The following is a 21,564-nucleotide window of genomic DNA, read 5'->3' as shown; positions in this document are numbered from 1 at the left end:
GTGTGTAGTAGCCACTGCCTATGCTGGAAAAGATTGCCTGGTGTGGGCAAAAAAATAAATGCTCAATGGGAAGTATCTCTGCAGAGACTGAACAGGGGAAATGTCTGCTGCCCCAGGCTGAGGAAAGTCTCATTCTTCCACTGACTTTTAAGGATATTAGAGGACAGTGAAGGGAAAGTGCAGTTTGTTGTAGTAGCTGAAGGGGATGGGTTTTGTCCAAACTTGATTCCAGGGCTAAACTACTTGCTTTATTTTTGGCTGTAACTGCAGAGAGCTGGTGGGAGAGAAGGAAAATGGAATTTAAAGCTTCGTTATTCTTGGCCCATGTTTAGTGTCTGCTAAGTGTTCCTGGAAGTTCATGTGGCTGCATTAAAGACACCTTGAGAAAGGCTGTTTTCTGTGTGTTTAATGCAGAAGTGTACTGAGCAGGACTGCAGGTATGTAAGAGCGGTCTGCCGTGATACGCCCTGCTCTATGAAATTTTGTTCATATATCATGCTTGAGATGTATAGCCAGCACTTTGAGTAGTCTATACAATGTGGCTCTTGCAATTGCCAGAAAGCCAAGCAAAGCGCTCTAGTCCTGATCGGGCACTGCAGCCGGTGGAGCAGGGGAGGGTACATGGTGGAAATGCAGAGGACTTGGTAGGGACAGGGGAAGAAAGGAGAGCTGGATCGCTGGCTGTGTTTTGGGATGGGTTGGGCAGACAGCACAGTACAACAAAGGGCACTGCAAAGATGAGCTGGGTATTGGGACACCTAAACATGAGGAGGAACCTCTTTACTTTGAGGGTGGCAGAGCACTGGCACAAGCTGCCCAGAGAGGTGGTGGAGTCTCCAACTCTGGAGACATTCAAAACCCGCCTGGACACGTTCCTGTGCAACCTGCTCTAGGTGACCCTGCTCTGGCAGGGGGGTTGGACTGGATGATCTCCAGAGGTCCCTTCCTATACCTTCACAGGTATATAAAGCAGTAACTTGCAAAGGGATAGAGTGACCAAGCTGAAATCTGCAAGTGTGATACCCAGTTACTTCATAGCGATGAACAAGATTTGGCTTCAGGTACCTGTAGGGTAGTGTGATGCTTATCTTTCAAAATATGAAAAGGTACGTTTTTTTTCCTTTATTTAAAAATTAAAAGAACTCTCAAGAATTCATATCAAGTGAGATAGGCGGACATAAACAGCGATACGAAAAGTCTGTTTATGCAGAAAGCTGAAAAAGGAGCCCCAGAGCCACTGCTGAGTAATCTGCATTACACCTCTGTGGTATTATATTCATACACTGAGTTGTTTTGCTTTATGTTGGTTTACTGTAAGATAAAGTGCTTGTGTTGCAAAAATGAATACTGTGTAGAATTGAAATTTAGTTAATTGGATTTTTAAATATAATTATGTCTGAAAAAATAAATAGCAATATGTATAAAATGCTTGTGAAGTTTTCATAATTCTTCATGTGTGATTTTTTTGTTTTTTTTTAATAAATTACATCTGTTTTGCAGGAGAAACCGTAGAAGGCCTTCGAGAGAGCGATTATCTTCTGATTCATTCATGTCGGCAGTGGACGACAATTACAGCTCACAGTCTGGAGGAGGGTCACTACGTCATAGGGCCAAAGATAGAAATCCCCGTACATTATGCAGGTAAAGCTATTGTTGAACTGAAATGCAAATTGAAAGAGTATGAATTGCCTACCACTTAAGCTGATCACTTTGGCAGAGAGAAGCTAAGCCTCTGATGCCGGTGCCTGTGACTTAACTTTTTAATAACGTTACAGGGTGCAAGAGATACTATTTTACCCCCAGGGATACTAAATAGATGTATTTCATTGGGCAGCAGGTTGACGGAACAGGTAGCTACATAGAAGATCTGTTTTCAATTTGAGTACAATGAATGGCTTCTCATCTGTGAACATGGTGACAAAAGTGTGAAAGTTTGAAAATGCCTTGAAATGCTGGGTCAAAGATGGAGTGGGTTTTATACTTCATTGCATACTCAAGCTGGAGGGGACTTTTTTTATTATTTCCATGTTAAAAGCCAGGGACCCTTTGTAATAATACTGCAGTTTTACACTAATGCTCCTTGGTAGCTCCTTGTCACTCTGCCTTTTTGGACGATGCGGTAATAATGTTCTTCCAAGTAGATATGGTGCAACTAATCCATATTTATTTTATGATTTCAAATTATTTTTAATTTCCTCAGAAATGATTTTTAATACTGTTTCCCACTGCTTAATGTCCTTATTTACAAGCGGAGTAGGGCAACACTGTATGAGTGGGAAGTGCTTATCTTACTGCAGTAAATACCAAAATTTAAAAAGCTGGAAAGTGTGACCTGAAAGATCCATGGCTACGAAGCAGAGATGTGGGATGAGTGTTTTACTTGGTCTTCTGTATAGACAGCTGTCAATTGAGTAATCTGCTCAAATCTCTTATGGTCTCCTTTAAAATGTTGGTGTGATGAGGCTGTGCTGAGTTGTACAAGAGCTGACTGAAATGTTTTGTTTCAGTCACACCAGTGCTGCGACTGCAGCGATGCAGCCTATTTCAGTGACGAACTTAACACCAGTCACCTCCTTACGTACTGTTTCTCCTTGGAGTTCACTTCTGGAAGGTTAATGTTTTTAAGACGTGTTTAAAAGCTTTGGTGTGATGGCATATAGTGCCGTAATATACGTGGCTTTAAAACTCTCTGAATTCAAACTTTCTTAGTATAAACAACTTCTAGTGCCTGTGCTTAGTAACATCGATTTATTTATTTATTTCACCTCCTGGCTGCTTAAGCTTCAGTGCCGTGGCCAGATAAACACTTCACTTCCTTCAAACTGAATGGTGCGTTTTAGAATCCTCACTGTGATTCCTGGAAGCAGGAGAACAGAAAATAAACTGGCTATTGGCATGAAAGAAGATTGGATTTTAAGGGTTTTACGAAAGCTTGAGTCTTAATTTTTAAAGAAATTGACAAAGATCTGCTAAGCAGGGTTTCCTGACTCTTCATTCTTCCATTCATCCATAGCTTATATTTATATAGATACCAGCAAAATCGAAACCTGTCCCCTAAGGTATTGCAAAAGTATCCATGTGATTTTCTTCCCAGCTTGTGTTAATGCAGGAAAAGAGTGTGTGTTTAGTTGGCAGAATATGTTTTGCTGTCAAACAATCTCCAGAAAGTTCCCTGCCACAAACCCCTCATTAATGAGATGAAAATACGGGAAAGTTCAGAAACTGACATGTAGCGAGGGCACTTACTGAATGTGTGATGGGCTGCAGTGCTGCCAAAGGAACTTCACAAAAGTGATCAGTGCTCGCTTGCAGTACCAGAGCACGTCTGATGGACTTGCTATAAGAAATGTGTCTAAGCGTGTGAAGGTTTAGTTGGCAAAGCACTGCGATCTGGTGCATCTAAATGGATATAGAAACGTCTTCCATACCCGAAAGATAAGCGTATGCAGCTGTGGATTACCATTCAGAAACCTATAAGCTAACCCTGCATGTGCTTTCAGCGCTGCATTATGCCATGCCTCATGGCATCACTGCTTTTGGGATCCAAACCCTGCACTTGAAGAAATGAAGTTTAACGTAGTTGCCTAAGAAGACTTTTTTGGGCTGGGTACTGGCCTGACACAGCAATACTGCCGGCTCTGGAGATAGCTGGGGCATCGGCCTGCGAGAAACTTCCATCTTTGCGGAAAACACAACTAGAACTCAGGGGCTCAGACATCATGTTTTGTTTTCCGAGGAGGAGTTTTATGTCCTCATAGGCAAATGCTTGTAAACTGTATAGCTGTATAAATTTTGGATTACAGGACTGACCTTTTGCATGCTTTTAAATTTCTGTCAAGTAGGACATGTATTATGAACACACAGCTGACATTACTGCTATACTGCCTACCGGCATGACCCTTAGACATTGAACAAAAGAGTTCATTAAAATGACTTTCCAGGTTTGTTTCTGCTTTCATGGAATAACTTCTTTCTTTTTTTCTCCTCCCTAGCGCAATTTTAATGTAGCGAATTGCAGCACTATTTTGGTTGCAACAGCTGAGCAGGAAGGGAAGTTGAAACTGATGTTATTCCCCTAAGATTATGGGTTTAAGTACCACGAAGTCATCACTCACCTACATAAATACAAGTATAAAGTAAATCTTATTTTGCTACTTGCTAAATCGGCTCTTGATACACTTATTAAACCTAAATACAATAAAGCCTTATTAAAGAAGGAAAATGTTGTATTTTACATTTAAGTGAAATCTCGTTAACAGAACCTGAGTTCTGCAGACCTCAGGATGCTCCTTTCCCTACTTGGGAAACTGCTACCCTGGTTGTTTCTGTTGGGGATGGCTGACATAGCTAATTTTTGCTGTTTCTGTCAGAACTGTCATATATGACAGCTGTTAGTCTAACCATTCCCTGTTGAATACTCTTTCCAGTCTGCTTCTCTTTAAAGTTAATGTAGCATCAAGTTCAATTTTCATGTAACTAAAACCAAATGGCTAATGTGTTTCTGGCTCCTAAAACAAAAGAAGTCTTTACGTGCATATAGAATAGAGAGCAGATTAAAATTACTGTCCTGATAGTGCCCTGTCTTGCTGTGAGAGAGTGGACTTCGCAAGATTCCAAGGTAAACCATCACAACAGATGGACCTTGCTTTCGTGTCCCTTGCTTTCCTCAGGTACCTGTAATTCACACTTGATGCTTAGAGCAAGGTCCTACCAGCTTTCTGTCTGAACTAGTTTTATGTGTTCCTGGTACTATGATATCCTTCCTACTAAATTTTTGCTCTAAAAGTGAGTGTGTATCATTCATACCCGCCAGCTGATGACAAATATTACCACTAGTTTTGGCTTAGGCAGCACTGTAACCTTTACCTTGATAAATGTCTCTGTTAGTAGCCTCCAGGCAACAGTGTTTTATGATCTGAATTTGGAAGGTACAGAGCATGTTGGTATCTTGCAGAAGTAGCCTTCACTGTGCTGCTGCTTGTCAAGAGGTACGGCTCTTGCTTCTCTGTGCAGAGGTAGCTGCATGGGACGATTTGTCCCAGGGGTGTTGATGACCACATCTCAAACGTATTCTGTGATAACTGAAAGCGATTGAAGCTGCCGTCTGGGGGTTTGAATGCTGTGGCCCTCGGGTGTGGTCTGACTCTTCTTGTGTTACCTTCCAGGTGTATATATAGGCCAAAACTATCAAAAGCATTTTTGAGGATCCATCAACTCAAGCTGCACCAATCTTCTACTCTGACTCTAAAGAGCCCAAGTTCAGTCTGTTGTAAGCACCTTTGCTACGTGGCTACAGTTCCTTATGTGTGGAGGTGACTGATGTGAAAGTTTTGTGGAGCTGGATGTGGTTGCTTAAAACTTCCCATATAAAAAAAGCAGCACAGAGGGCTGTGGAGTGACCCATGTGTGCATGCGTACCCTCACCTACGCAATGTAGTCTTTTCTTTCAAAGGCTGTGCTAGTATTGGTGAGGGTATGTAATGAACGAAAAATTGCTTTGGGGTGGGTTGGCAGCGTCTAGGTTATTTTGCCCCAAATACTCCCACATTTAATCAAATCATAACAGGACTCTCAGTGGTGGTTTTTAGGGCCTTATCTCTGTTGTTGCAACTGGTGGTTCGTTTGCTCTCCTGTTTTGCCCATTAAGAGTTTTTTTTTTCTTTAGAGAGCAAAGATGTTGCCTTGAGATGATGTTTAAAAAAAAAAAGAAAGGAAAAAAAAAAGAAAAAATCCAAACTCCTGCCACTTATTTTTGTTTAAGCTTCTACTCTGCTTTGTCCAAGGTTTGGAGGGAATACTTCTTGCATCAGTGCTGCCATCTGTGTGCTCATAGGAGGCAACTGATGAAGAAAATACTTTTTTTTAAGACGTTAGAAAGTAACACCCTATTGCAGGGTGTGCCTCACTGTAACACGTCCGGGGTGTTGGAAATACTCTTCCTGTGAACCCACACCTCCCCACCACATAGTGAAGGTGTGCAGTTGCCAATACCGAGTAATCGCTGGTGCCCTGTCCTGTTGCTTACCTAAGTGTGCTGATAGCTTTCTTAATGTCTTTTAAATGAGGAAATATAAAACCATGTCATGTGAACCTTCCCCAGGTGGGGCAATGGGTGGGAATGAGTCAGAAGTCCCTTCTCTAGCGTTAGAACATGTGAACGGTGTTCAGTGTACAACAAATGTCCTACTGAAACCTGTTTCTACTGGTTTGATTTGTTAATCATGGAGCAGTGCCTGATGGGCCTGTTCCCCATTGTGTCCTGCTAACACGGAGGAAGATGCTCTCTGCAGGTCTTCTCAAGAGTGAACTTGCCTCTGCAGCAGTGGAGCAGGAAAGCTCCCTGAGATTTTGCAATGTGCAGCTGCCAAAGTTTCTCTCTCATGTCCAAAGGCGTGTCTGCCTCTAAGGCACAATTTTACAGTCCCACCAGGCCTGCTGCTGCCCACTCTGGAATAGTCAGACCTCGGACACTTGAGGGAGGAGACTGCTGAAGTATGGTGTGAGTTAGGCATCCCCTAGCTGTCTTGAGATGGTGACCGCAGCTGCTCGTGCTCAGTGCCTACCCTGAAGCTGTTTCATCCAAGATCTGGAAGAGCTTGGATTTTTACTTTGGTGATACTGAGCCCTCTTAGATGTTAGGTCTCTGTAAGTGTGCTGTATGGCTCTCTTTGTGGCCCTAGAGAGAAAGAGCAAACATTATACTGCCAAATGTCCTTTGCTTGATGACTTTATGGTATCTGCTGCCAACTTGGATTACTTCGAGGACAGAGGGGTGCTTCCCTGTCTTACATTCAATTTAGTCTCTTCACTCCGTCAATCTGCTGGTCGGCAGATTGGAAGGAAGGCGGCATTGGACAAAGAGCCCTTTGTCCTGGGCTTTACCTCCCTGGGAACAGTGTGTGGTGCCAGAGAGAGCTACGCCTGTTCTGTGTGAGTGGAGCAGTACAGCTCTGACGGGGTAATTTTTGAGTTCAAAGAGGTGGGTGAGATCTAAGACAGGGAGGGACACTGCTCTGGAGTAGGGAACTTACTTAGGTGAGTCCTTTCCAGCCAACAGGTACACCACTCCCTGATATGAAACGTGTTTTGCGTTTTAATTTGTGTTTTGCTTTGAACTTAACCTGGCACCCAACTGTCACGTAGTTCTCCTGGGGCTTTTGTGCTGTACGACTGAGTGTAACTTCTAGAGAACAGGTCTCGAATGCATTGCTTCTGAGAGAGGTAGGCTGCCGTGTGTCTGAGGGCTGGTAAACGATTAATGAATGTATGTTCTGAGAAGAAAACCAAGAAAAAAAACCAACCCACATGCTTAACCCCCTGGTACCTGAGTATAGTTTTTTTGTGTTGGTTTTTTTTTTCTTGAACAAGGTTGCATGATCTGAAAAGCAGTTGGAGGTTTGAAAGCTTTTCTTCACAGGTACTGCTAATAAAAGCATTGCCACCAGCATCTAGTCTTCATGCCTCTAAAAGAGAAATAGAACTTCTGTAGCTCTGAATACTTGACTTTTCTCTCCATAAACAAATAGAAGAAAGTCTATTCGGTATTCATTTAAAAGTCTGATTGTAGAGTAGCGCCTGGATATCGCAGAGGGCACTCGTTTTTGTGAGCAGTGCATGTCTCTTCAGCTGTAAGTCTGAGATCAGTCATGTACAAAACACTTGTAATTGCCCATATAGCATCATTCCATGCTTTTCTGTCAGGGAAATGATTATGCCTTAACATATATTTATCTACTTGTTTTTAGTTTAATTGTTACCTCTTCTTTCTATTCTAAGCAATCATGGCTTTGTAGTCTGGAAACTGTCTCTTCATATTCCTGGATTTTTCAAACCTGTCACCTTGAAATAATGGGTGTTCTTCCATACATGAGCAAACATCTTTTTTTGTTTCCCCACCCACCCCCAGAGTGTTACCTTCAACAAGTTTAGTTGCTGTCAGACTTCCCCGTGGTCCTATATGTTTGTTGTTCCACTTTTCTGTGCCTATTTAAATTTTGGCAAATGCCTCTCTGTTGATCTACCGTGCCGTATCAAATCACAGGATCAAAATGCAGCCACTGAAATTGCTGCCAAAAAACTGCTTATTTCTTTTGCACCTGTGGGTGCATGTGTTCTTCTGGTTCCTTTATTTCCCCCCGTTAGCCAGTCTGGCGAAGTAGCAGCTTTTTACCTAAGTTTAATGAAATATTCCCCTTTTGTCTGACCACCTGTACTGCAGAATCTCTTATACCTTGCATTTTGTTTTATACCTACTGAGGAATATATGCATATGTCTTCCAATTATTTTTTTTTCTGTTTGCTTGCTTGCTTATTTGATTTTTGATTGAGCCGTGTGTCCTGAGCCCAAGGAATTTGTTCTGAGCATATATGGTACTTGCTTTCTAGTATTGTGTGCTGGCAGCTTCCCAGAATGCAAGCTATGGATCAGAAATACCTTTTCAGTGTAGGGAGATGGTTCAAATTTAACTTCTAGTGAAACAGCGGTGTGCAATTCTTCATCAGGTTGCACTGCTGAGAATCTTTCACTCTCAACTTCATCTCTCTGGAGTCAGACTGACTCTTTTGCAGTGTCTAGTTTCCTTAACGTTCTCTTCCTCATAAATTAAAAGGAGTGGATCATGAGTCTGCTTCTCACTTTGTATGTATACGATCTCATGTCTGTGAGAGATTTCTGGAGCCACCTACAGAATTCATAGAATTTGCTTGACGTTCAGGTTGGCGTCTGGATATATCAAAGTTTGTGTTCAGCCTTCTGCTGAAACCCCATTCAACTCTGTTTTAGTTCCCATCCACCTTCCAGTTTAGCTGCCTGGCCCAGCTGAAAAGTCTGAAACTGATGTAGCTCTCAAAGCAGCAAGCTCTCGAACAGATGCTCTCAAAGGCTGCTGCTCTTTGATGTAATGAGAACAGTAGGGTTAGTTCGCAGGGTAGTATTATTCCAAGTAAGGGAGGAAGAGTCTGATTATGTCCCAGAAGTTCATGGAAAGAAAATACCTGCGTTTTCCCTCTTGCTGGAATAAGAGTTTGTTGCTTGTAGACACCAGTTTGTACTATAAAACTTGTTCGGTTTCATGAGGTTTGCTTGGTGCCTTAAAAGAAACAAAAGCTTGTTATGATAATGATACTTTTCAATACTGTCTCAGTGAGGTACTAGGTGGAAAGAGGCGTATGCTTTTACATATAGCTGTCTTGCTCTCCCCTACTTGGACTTAAGCATGAGTATAATCTTACCCTCATTTAAAAAAAAAAAAAAAAAAAAAAACACAACACACACACAAAACCGAATTTGCCTCAGCATTGAACTTTCTGTGTTTTATTTGTGAGAAGGGAAAGGGAGTAGGAGGAAAGAGGGGAAACTTGCAGCTTTTACAACTGATGGTTTGAAGTATCACATGTTCCTCTCGGACTTCTACAGTTCTTGGCTGTTACTCTTAAGTCGGCAAACTTGCAACTTGCTGAAATTCAGCTGTGGACTTATTCACCGTAAGGTGGTGGGGGGGGGTTGTTTGTGTTGTTTGCTTGTTTCGTATCTCTGTGGGCAGCAAAGAAGCTGATTGGAGTTGCATCAATTAGGGGGGAAAAAAACTCTAGAGGCTTGTACAAAAGAAATTAACTGGGGAGGAATACTTTTTGAAAGATTGCAGTTGAGGGAAGGGTAGAATAGCAGTCAGGAAACTGGCTCCCAGAAGGCTGGGAGATGGGCTAAATCACACAGGATTTGCTTGGCATTGCTTGAATTACTTTGCCTTAGCTCTTGGCTGGTACAGTGGAGCACTGGGCTCATTTGCATGACGATAGAAAGACTTAAGTGCTTGGGAGAAGGGTCTTAAAAGCTGCCTAACTTAACCACTAGGAAGCTCAGAGGAAAAGGCTGACCCCCACCGGGAATTCGAGGTGTATTTAGACTGCACTTGAGGTTCTGGTCCCATCCCACGTTTCCGACCACTTGAGGCTGCCCTAAGTACTAGCTACAAGGAAATTGGGAATGTGGCTCCTGAGTTCCCCAAGGAGAAGCTGTTTTCCTCTTTCATGAGGTGTAACTTAAGTATTTAAAAGGTAGGAGATGCATGAACACTACAGCCTACCCAGTTGGTAAGCTCCTGCCGGAGAGGTTGGGGTAGGGATGAGCTGTCTGTTTCTAGGCACTCAACATGCCATGAATTAAGCATGAAGCTGCTTCACCCTTTCCTACCCTTAAGTAGATGTTCAAGCATGTAGAAAACCATACAGTTAAAAAACTTTAAGGGTAGTCAGAAGGTCAAAGAGAGTTTGTTAGCCTATAGTCTGTAACCGCAAGTCTGGAACTTCACACCTGTTTTCCTAAAGTAGGAATATTGGAATTTTACAGACTTAACACCACCCCATCTGGCCTCGAAGTTGACCCTTGGTGGGAGAAGAGAATAAAGAGAAAGTAGTTGTAAAGGCCATGGTCACTGTTTAATCAGTAAAAAAATATATGCTTTCCCTTCTGTACCTTGAGGAATAATTTTTATAAAAATCTGTTGGAGCTGAAAAGTGGTATGTTTTGAGTTGATAGTTCATATGGATAATGATGTCTTTTGTTAATCTCTTACTTAGCTCTGGTGCATGAAGTTGGGCTTTAGTTTTTCATATGAACTGAGTAGCAGGTACAGAAGAAAGCAAGCACGTGTCACTGCTAGGAAATCTTTACAAAGAATGATGCAGTCACCAATTTGACTATTCCATGATAGTCTTTCTTGGATTGCAGTACGTGTTGGTAACAGATAAAGATTTTTTCCAGAGAAGTACAGCCCTTAATGCTTAGGGGATTTGGGTATGGCTTACTGCATACTTTTTCTTTTTTTTTTTTTTTAACATTTGGCTGTCTCTTCTGCCTTTGGTTTCAGTTTGTCTCGAGTTCATCCCCTCTTTTTCCTTTGACAATGTTCTGACTTGTTACATGGTCTAAATTTGCATGGGAATTTGAGAAGGAAGAAATTGCTATGAGCTTCCTATGATTAGTCGAAGAAATCTCTTTTAGACTGACTGTCCCTTTTGCTTCTCGGGGCTGGAGGGGGAACTATTACGACTGAGCTCACATGGCAAACAAGCAAGGCAAAAATTATGAATGTCTTTCCCTTCTGTAAATACACAACCCAGCTGGCAGGAATGTAGAGCCAGGGGGTTTGATAGGTCGTGTGTGTTTGGGGAGGGAGCTGCAGAGAAATCTGTCACACAGGATGATGTCACCTTGTGAATTTTTGGATGCCCAAACAGACTTTTTGTTGTGTTTTTGTTTGTTGGTTTTTTGGGTTTTGAGTTGTTTTTGTTTTGTTTTGTTTTTTTTTCCCTTGGAGCCGGTGTTTGCTGCTCAAAACAACCGATAGGAAGTGCGGTAGGAATTCTTCGGTCAGCATCCTCCCCATGGAAACCAGCACGCTTCACGTCTGGGAACGAGAGCCGGTCACGTCAGTGATGCCTATTAAAGCAACTGACATCACGGATGTCTTAAGCTTTGACTGCACTACTGTTCCAATTGGTGCCAATAGGAAAATAAAACCATGCTATTTAAGCCACGTATAACTGTTTATATGGAGAATGTAATTTGTATGTTTAATTTAGCCTGTGATCCAAGACAGTAATTCTGCTGTGTCAGGGAAAGGCACTTCTGTGAGCTTTGAAACTTCGAGGAGTGGAAAAACTGGCTTTTTTTTTTGTCCTCTGTTGTGAGCTGTTGTGCAGAGATTTTCTGTTCTCAGTTGGCAGAGATTAACTTGTTTCAGTGCGTGTGTGTGGGAAGCTATTAACAGTAATAGCAAAGGTGACCATTATTAACTGGATGGGAGAAACATGGGTATTTAACTTCTCATTCTGAAGGACCTACGTATTAGTGGGAAACTGAAGCCTGTACTTATTTTCCTCACAGCTTTATGTGCAGATGTGAAGCTCCATTTCTCCCACTCGTTCCCTTTACTGCAGGTGAGAGTCAGCTCCTCTTTTGAACCAGAGCATGCAGTTTGATCCCAAAGACAGACAGGGCAGAGGCAACGAAGGAAATACAGTGTACATGTGTATATTGTACGGGGGCTTTCAGGAGCGTCCTCAAACTAGGAACACCTGGCTGGTGAGCCACCTGTCACAAAACCTACAATGCTGACAGATGCTACTGTCATCTTGGATGGTTGATAGCCTATGTACAGTAAGACAGATCTTTTAAATCTAAATGCTAAGGAGGTTATGTTTTTCGTGTGAGTCACCTTCACAGCATGCTCTTGAAATATTTGTTACCAGTTCAACCTTTTCCGGTTCATCTCACATGAATTCTGTATTGCAGTAGACTGGGAATAGCCAGCCAAGGCTGGCTGGCTGCATTTGGGTGGCTTAAATAATTCAAGCTGGCTGCGTCTGTTCCTTGTTGCCTTGTTTCATGGTGCTCACCTGATCCCTCTTTTAGTGTGTGTGTGGACCGGCTCATCCTGTGAAAGGTCCTGTTTTTGCCACGACGGCTGCATACATGCTTGAAAGAGGAAGGAGGGACATGCAATTAGGATGCATGATTGCATCTGAAGGTTTCTGAAGGTCTTCATCAAAATGGTGGGACATGCACTTGTTGTCTTCTGCCAGAAGAATAGGTTTGCTTATATTTATGTATTTTACCATTAATAACCTTTTGAACATAGGCAAGTGTGAGATGTGTATCTACGGAGGAGAAAGAGCATTCAGTAGGAAGCACTGATTAGGGAAAGCTGTCTCTGATAAAGAGCTGCATAGGCCTCTACATTTCCAAACTCAAAAAATAAAGGCTGTGCAGGCCAAGTGGGACTCCTGTGAAGCTTGACAGGAAAAGTGAAACCTTGGTGAGGTGGATGGGCAGGGTGGCTTGCCTAATCTAGTTCTTTAGCTCCTCTGTCCCTGATTATTTAATGTCTAGGGTTCAAAGTGCGTGGGGGGAATTAAGACATTTGCTACATAAATGGCATCACCAAAAGAAAGAAGAAAAACAAAGTAGTGCCAAGTTGAGAGATTCTTATGAGCGTGGCTTGGAAACCCAGAACCAGCTGCTGGGAAGGATGCATCCCTCAGTGTCTGTATAAGGGAAGAGCTACAGCATATCCTCGGGTGTGGGATGAGAAATACTCTGAGAAGGAATGAGAGTTGCAGTGGGATAGTAAATCAGCTTTAGCCTTCCCTAGATGTTATTGGGAAGCTGGATGGGGGAAATGGTCATTACTTCTAACTGTTTGTGGTATCAGTTTTTTCCTGTGAAGTGCTTTCAGATCCTTCATGAGGACAGTTGCTAGAGAATCATAACAAGTGAATTTAGACAAACTTGCTAATTAAAATTAATGGAGAACTTGAGTTTGACTTCAGACTGGTAGTGTCTTAAAACAGTATGTAAATAGAAGAGAGACTAACATTTATAAGAAGATCTAGCATGCATATGTTCCTATCTGAAAAACTGCTCTATCTGGTTTTAAAAAAGGGGCTGAGGGATGCACTTGAAATCCTACGGGGTTGGGGCTTGTTGGGTGATTGGTTGGTTTTTTTGCCAATTTGATTCCTGCTGACTGACCACTACCCCATTGGAGGAAGTCTGTGGAACCCTGTGCGGCACCTGTGTTTGTCTACTGGTGTGGGTAATACCCACGCCACTAAAGATACACAGTGTGGACCTGGCGGTCTGCAAGACCTGTTCTAGATAGATGGTTGGGAGCAGATGTGCTTGTGCTGCCTTCCCAAGCTGGGAGCACAGTGCACAGACTTCTCAATGGCAGACAAGCCCGGCTGGTCTTCTCCGCTTATACTCCTGTAGTCATCCTGCTGGGTGTGGGAATGAGTGGGGGAAGTGTTAGGGTGGTAGCTGGGAGGGAGAGGAATGAGGGGGAGATGGTGGTGGAGGGGGGAAGCAGGAGACAATAGCAGCAGCAGCCTGGGTGGCGGTGGAGGGCAGAAGGAGGTGGTGGGACTGGGGCTCCCCTATGGGAGGTTGGGAAATGCCAGCCTTGCAAGGATGAGGTGCTCTGCCAGTCCCGCTTCGGGATCAGGACTCTTGTTTCTAACTGGCAACTCACTCCAAGCACCGAGTGGTTCTCCATACTCTGATGCTTAGGAAAATTTCTGGTACCATTTTAACAAAAAGTTGCTTTGTTAATCTGCATTTCTGGTTAAAACTCTAATGACTGGAATTAGTCTGTCTAGAAGAAAGAGACATATGGCAAGCAAATGGCTCTTTTTAATGAGCCTCCCACTCAGCAGTTGGCTGCTCATCCAGTTTGTGTGTGGCACAGTCTTAGAGCAGCATCTTATTGCCAGAAAAAAAAAAATAAATTCTGCAACCTTTTGGTGAGTTTTTTCTTGCAGGGAGAGGGAGAACGGATTATAATGTAAGTATTAAAGAAAGACAAAGCCTCACATTAGCTTCTTCAACAATTTGTTACCAAAACTATACGAAAATGTTCCAGAACCTATTTTAGAAAGCTGGAAAGTACCCAGTTCTTTACCTCTCAATGGTGGTTGGGTACCATAGGTACCTCTTTACAACACGTGGGGTTTTCTAATCATAAATAAAGTAACATAACTGAAAGCCACAGTAGTCCAAAAGGCCGCAGTAACTGATTGCAGCTGGCCTATAAAATCTATTAAAATTAATTTCATTAAATACTTGATGGAAAATACTGTATTTGGTAGCCAGTAGTGGATCTGGAGGATTGATGGGACCATTGTTTCTAAACTCTATGTGCCACCAGTATGGGAGCATAAAAGTTATGATGACCAGTCTTTGCTGTTAGTAACAGCTGCGTGACTGAAGTAAGAGAAATCCATCACCGAGGTGTAGCTGTGTAAAGAGTCATGCAAGTAAAAACATTTTTACTTATTTATGTCCAACTACCTCATTCAACCTTATGACCTCAGATGAACTTGTCGCAAGGTCAGGCTGTCCTTCAACACTTAACCGAGCCTGCTGAAGAGTATTCTGTGCTATGACAGTGACTTTTAATGTTGGATCCAATGTTGATGTTTGTTCTCATATTGAAGTTAGTTTGTGTATAGCAAATGGAGCAAACCTTGTTCTCTGTCATCCTGCTACTGATCCCCCGTGAAGCTCTGCTTCGCCTGATGTGCAGAGGTGCCACTTTTCCTTCTAGCTGTGATTTCTAACACTTCTCCCTGCTGCTCAGTGATTGCTTTGAAAGTCCGAGGTCCTTTGCCACCCTCTGTGTGCAGTGGGGACTGCCCAGCCCGCAGCTAAAGAGAGAGGGCTGCTCGTGGAGACTGCGTCTTTGGGCACAGCCACCACACGGTGGTTTAGTTGGATCCTTTGTCACTGTAAGAAAAAGGGCTGGCTAAGCACTTCTACAAGAAAGAGAACTGTATTTCAGACCTGTTTCAGTGGGACTGCCTGCAAGAAGAGTGGGAGGTACTGGAGTTCAGTGGGGTGGCTGCAGCAGCAGAGTCCACCCAACCCCTCACCTGCTGCTATTTACTCTGTCTTTAGTTGCCATGAATAAAATTCTTGTTGCTCTTTCAGAAGAGGAAGGGAAGCTATTAGCAGCAACGATTGTGCGCATCCAGCTCTTCTGATAAGATATGAACTAGTAATTGCAACTTAAAATAACTTCTCCCGGTCCATCTTGTTAGCTGCGCAGTTATCTAAGCAGCCTGGGAACAGGGCTGTGCCGCTAGTCTGGGACGCTACCAGGTCTAGCGTCTGACAAACTGGCTCGAAATCTGGGGACGAGCTTTTCAGCTGCCCAACACAGTCTGGGTGGGTTTTGGGTTTTTTTTTTTTTTGTAGACTGTTAATCTGCAGTCTCACGGGCTTTCTTCCAACTGCGTGCATCTCGCAGCGACTCCTGTGAAGTTCTCCCTCCTCAGACCTTCCCTGGACCCTGGAGCCCCGACGTACAAACCACCTCTGTGTCAAATTGCTGGTGACCAATTATAGCAGTACAATATGGAAGGGAGGAGGGGGAAGGCATTTGCTCTCTGTATTTGCCAAGTCATATTATCATAGCAAGGTGTGAGTAACAGCCACTCTCTCTATATATATACACACAAATGCCAGATCTCACTTCGATTTGATTCCCAAGGTATCTGTATGCCAGGAAGCACACTACTTCCACATTACCTTTGCTTTGTGTGTGAGCAGTAAAAACCATTCAGCGTGAGTGGGTTGAACTTTTTTTGGGGAAAAATGTAAATATATTTTAAGGAAGTTAAGCTCTTATGGGCAAATAACTAAAAAAAAAAAAGCAATGCAGCAAAATTGTCTACCTAATTTTACCAATGTCGCTCAGTTAAACTATGTTCTTTGCTGTTGGTATACGTGTAGGGGGATATTTAAACATTATTTTTTTTAAATCTAGTTTTTCCATTGTAAAGCATATACACTTCTGTAGCATGATGAACTAAATCGGATCGATGAGGAGTCGGTAGGTCCTGCCAACTGTACAGTAAGTGGTAGAAAGTTTTTGCAGTGACTGCATTCCTATTTGGGAATAAACTAGTAAGGTAACTAGTTTATTTCCACTATCTTAAATTCATCTGAAAAAGGGTAGGGTAAATTTCATGCAACCCCAAAAGCAGGCTTTTCAATTTTCCATATCTCTGGTTACTCAAAAAACAGCTGAAGGAATTCTTTCATATGCAGTTTTCAACAAAACTACAGTGCTTTAGACACTTGAAGCTAAATGAAATACTGAAATACATGAATGTAACAAATTTTAAGAACATAGAATAAAATTAACTAGTGTGCTTGAGGGAGATGGCAAAAGAAGTCTGCGATGCTGTGAAATTTCTGTATGACAGATTGACACTGCCTGTATACATCTGAGTGGGTGTGCAAGGAAGCTGGTGTTTCCATTAGAAATCTTCTGCAAAAGAAGGTTCCAGCCAGCCCTTTCCATTTTGAAAAAGCTCTAAAGGGAGTGGGGAAGGGGGTTGAGTCCTAGAATTAGAAACCTAATAAGTGTTTATGTCTTATGAAAATCAAATTTCTCTTCCTCAAATTTTGAAAACAAAACCACTGTATGAATGCTTCTGAGAGGATTGCTCTGCCCAAATCAATAACACAAAGTGTCTGCTGCCTTGTTTAGTAGCAGGCTACTTCTTTGGGGTAAGAACATCTTCAGCTTTAAACGCCTGTTGTGCTCATGAGCTGCTATGATGGATAGGAGCTGTATTGCGTATAAATAGGGACCCTCACTTTGGAGGGAACCGTACGTGTGCTTTATGTGCGTATTTCTAGTGTTTGTTGTTGTGTGTTGCGATGATGGGAACTGATTGATTTTCATAGTTTGTAGTTACTGATCCAGTCAAGGTGATCCTCAGATGCATTTCTAAAATAAAGGGGAGGAAAAAATAAGCATTACTGCCTGGGGCCTCACCTAGAGCAACAGTAAGTCTTGCTCTTCCCAATCTGAATCGAAAGTTTCAACTGTTGCGTTTTGAAAAGCAGCACTTGAGTAATACTTGATCACGTTCATAGTTTAGTTGGATCAGTTTAAAACAAGCTCTCTCTTTAAAGGCTGATTTAGTTGTTTGTAAAGCTCAAGACCTTGTGTGGATAGCTATTTGGAAAACTAAAATGCGGGACCTGGTTGGTTAGCATTTGCCCTAGGCTTCAGTATCATTGACTTCAAAAGAAGTCAACAATAGAAATGACTTGGTCTGGTTTTGGCAGAGGCGGCTTTTTGTTTCTTCCTTTCCTTAGTTGGAGGGATGATCTTGGGAATGGAGACAGAATGCTCTGACTAGCATCGTTATAAATATTAGTCTCCCCTCCAGGAATTCTCTGTACTAAACAAATAAAAAAACAAAACTGTTTAAAAAAAAAAAAAAAATCGTTCTTTTATGTGAGGAACCATTAAAACGAATACAAACACCCTCTTACCTATGTCCTCAAACAGTTTCCCTGAAATGGATTTAAAAATAACTTTGTACGTTATTTTCTTACCTTTGGGGTCTGTTTGTGGTATGCAGCTGCAACTCTGTATTGCTGCATGCTAGAACGTGTCATATTGTGGCTTCTTAGGCCAGATGAGCTGCACAAGTCCATTATGCTTAAAATTAACAAACGCTATAGCTCAGAAATTTGTCTTGAATTATCATTTTTGTAGTTCTAGGGCTTAGAACCCTCATCAGGTAATTCTTCACATTTAAAAAGCTCATCGGTCTTTCATCTTGGTAATTCCTCACTGAAGCAGAACATTCTTCTTTCTCTGCCGTAGGAGGAGAGTGGTTATGGCACGTGGGTGATGTCAGAACTTTTGGGTAACGTTTGGAATAAGTGAAAACAGAAATAGCATCAGGGAGGGATTAGATGAAGCTCTTAACTGGTCTCTCAGGTCAGAGGAAAACTTTGTACTTTCTGTTACAAGTAGTTTTGCCAAAGTGCGTAACATTTCCTGAGTTGACCCATGGATTTTTTTGTTTTTCAAGAAAGTAATAAAAGCCCTGCTAATTTCAATGGGAGCAGGGCTAGATTACTGATAAGGGCTCTCGAGAAGAGCCTACTTCTGAGTATTTGAAAATACTTGTATTCCCTGGTATTCTGCTGATACTACCATAGTTCAAAAAGTGAGAAATACAAGGAAGCAATGTGGGTGACTTCTAGCTGTTTGAACACAGTGTCCTGGATGACAGGAGGTGGAGGCTACAAATGGCAATTTTTTCGAATCTTAATCAGAAACAACTGAGATCCAAAAGCATGTTGCCTTAAACTTTGAAGCTTAATCTGGCGGCTATAAAAGAATGTCCATCTATACCCATGTAGAAATAAATTATAGCCAAATCAGTTAATGTAGTTCAGATGTAATGGCAGCAACAACAAAATGTGTACCTACTAACTCAGGGCATGTAAGTACAATTATTCATTTTAAATGCAGTAAATTAGTCACTTCAAACCACCCACACCGATGGCTTTGAGTGTGGCATTCTGGAGCACCAAATCTTGGCTTCTTAGTTTTAGCTGCTATGGCTCAGAAACATTGTAGGAGGGAAGAACAGTATAAATGTGTTTTCCACTGAAAAGAGCAGGTGCAAGAGCATATACAAAGAACTTGTATTATTTAATAAGAGCACCTCTTCTTGTAAGGGTTGGGCTGCAGACTGTTTGAACCATATCCAATCAAATATTTGGAAACAGATGCACTTGACTGTTGTTTCTCCTCTCTTCCCTTCCAGTGGATACAATTGCACATATTAAAACTAGCTGATAAGGATTAATTCTGTATAATAACTTTTTAGTTAAAAAAAAAAAAAAAAAAACAAAACAAAAACCGAAAAAACCCTACGCCCAAACTGTTGCTTTCCATAAGTAGTCAAATCTACTTGTTTTCATGGCCATGTAAACTTAAAGAATTTTTCATTGTCAGTGGAACGTACATGATGCAGAAGTCAATAACAGAGTAAATGTAAAATCCCACAGTATTGTTTCTGTGGATGTCTTTCAGTCTGGTGGTAGATGTTTTGGTTGAGTTTTTTGTTGTATCTTTTCAATTTCTTTTGCAGACTTTTCTACATGGGAGTTATCACTTATGATTTGTGGAGACCTAATATGACAATGTTTGCCTATTCCAGAACATCCGACTAATAGAGATGACAAAATTTTGTCTGCAAATAGTTACAGATGCAAGAGTTTAGACCAACATGGAAATCAAACTTTGGGTGTCGACATCAGTATTCTTTTAAATAGTGTAAACAACCAGACGGATTATTCTTAGCAATGATTTACAAACCCACCAGAGATTTGATTGCGTCCAGATTATAATGCAACATTTCCCTCTGAGCTGCAAAGTCAGAGTTATTTTGTTAGTAGAGGTTGTTGGGTTGCCACTATGTTTTTTTGCTGTCATTTTGAGTCTGTGTGTGGTATCACCTTAATGTTTTTTGACTGCTCAACAATCTCATGTTAATTAACACTAAATTAAAGTAAACATGTGAAGAATAGCTGAGAGATTGCTAAACTCCTATAGACTAGATTTGGTAAATTCTCCCAAAGGAAGGAAAGAAAAAAAGCATTTCTTTTGTGCTTGGCAAATCCTTTTATTGGAATTTTTTCCCCTTATGCTATCAGACTGATTTATCTATTTATTTATTTACTACTTTTTTTTTTTTTCCCCTGCAGATGTATTGGCTTCAGGCATTGGCGACTGACCCGAGTTTTATTTGCGGAGTTGATGTCTGTATTGTATTGATTGTGCTATTCCTAAATATAGCAAAGTCACTTTTAGACTGTTTTCTCCCTCTTGTTTTGCAGTCGTTCAGAGATACATGTTCTTCTGTAAGCTGTTAAGCACCGCTGTCCTGCAAGTTTTGTCTTGCTGTCCTGCTGTCCCTTAGTGTTTAGGTTTTGATTCACGTGGGCTTGTGTTACAGAGACCCCGAATTAAGGACAGTAACTAAACTAGCCTGATCCTGAACCAGAGACCAGCTTTATAAGTCCTTGCTATCTGGTTAGAGAGTAGTATTTGTGGGATCAGTTGTAATTTGGCACTGAGTTGCAGTGTATTCATGAACACAGATGCAAAACTAGAAGAGCATCATGTAGCTACGATGGAAGATGTCTGTCCAACCACTAACATCTCAAAAGCAGCAGCAGCTTTTGGTTACATAGCTCCCTTCGTGCACCCCAGCTGTGCCTCAGCTCTGTAGCTGTCCTGTGGGCTGGAGCATTGTCTCCACGGAGGTGTCCCACTGCTGGCATGTGGCTGGCAGTGGCCAAGTGGGGCACTGCTGCCTCTGAGCAAAATGGAACGCCTGTTACAAACTCTTCGCATGCTATTTCTGTTTGGTAAAGAGAATGTAAAGCACTAGAGGAAGTAGTAATGACAATAATTTATAGTCTTAAATTCATGATGTAATCAGGACGCTTACAAGAAGGAATTTTGTAACTGTCTTTCCTGTTTTATTAGTATTATCTTGTATTGCAAACCTCTTCCTATTACCGGATCTGTTTGTACGTGTGTTTATTCTTAGGGGCTGGGACTTTTCTTTCATCCCCAAATTGATCTGTTGACGTCTGGTATATTTACGTTACACCCATTTTGCCATTCTTGAAAGGTTCCAGTCTGCAATTTAATATTCTCCACTGACCATATAGTATTAGGACTGCTTTGAGTCTGATTTATATGACATTCTTCTTTCAACAGAACAACCAACCTGGATAGTCCATTTCCTCTACAACTGCTTAATCCCATACCCTTTTCCAGTCCTTTCTTCACCCTGCTGAAGCTAACTGGTAAAAATCCTTTTGTTAAAAGCCTTTGGTCGGTATGTTGACTGCTTGCACATAAATGTGGATTTGACATAGCAGTTAGTTGCAGCCTGCTTTATGTCTAACGTATTGACAAAGGTTTTAATCAGGACTGAAATCTAGCTAACAAGAGCTTAAATCATACAGCTAAACTATGTGAATGCAAATTTGTCGATTGTTGCAGCTGTAATATCTAAATGGTCCTTTAAACAAATCAGTTGCTGATCTGTTGCCAAGTTTTTCTTGGGGAGATTTTGTTTCTATTTCTTTAACAGAGGTGGGAGAGGTACTTGGGCTGAATTTTTTTTTCCCCCTCATCTTGGAACATAATACACCCAGAAGTACAA

General features: G+C 41.7%; 2 protein-coding genes across 2 annotated transcripts in view; both read left to right on the top strand.

Annotated features, from left to right (window-relative positions):
• The window catches only part of LOC134511956 (ras-related protein Rab-10-like), a 62,073-nt gene extending 60,444 nt beyond the window's left edge, over positions 1–1,629 (top strand). The window contains exon 6 of the mRNA XM_063326784.1: positions 1,501–1,629. Coding sequence (XP_063182854.1) covers positions 1,501–1,512 — 12 coding nt within the window. The 3' untranslated portion in view covers positions 1,513–1,629. The remainder of the gene's footprint in view (positions 1–1,500) is intronic.
• Positions 1–21,564, top strand: part of GAREM1 (GRB2 associated regulator of MAPK1 subtype 1) — a 107,839-nt gene that overhangs the window by 24,055 nt on the left and 62,220 nt on the right. Inside the window, exon 2 of the mRNA XM_063326782.1 lies at positions 1,501–1,641. Coding sequence (XP_063182852.1) covers positions 1,501–1,641 — 141 coding nt within the window. The remainder of the gene's footprint in view (positions 1–1,500; positions 1,642–21,564) is intronic.

This window comes from Chroicocephalus ridibundus, chromosome 2 (assembly GCF_963924245.1).
Source record: "Chroicocephalus ridibundus chromosome 2, bChrRid1.1, whole genome shotgun sequence".
NCBI classification, from domain to species: Eukaryota; Metazoa; Chordata; class Aves; order Charadriiformes; family Laridae; genus Chroicocephalus; species Chroicocephalus ridibundus.
The sequence above is the reverse complement of the archived record's forward strand: the minus strand, read 5'-3'. Positions and strand labels throughout refer to the sequence as shown.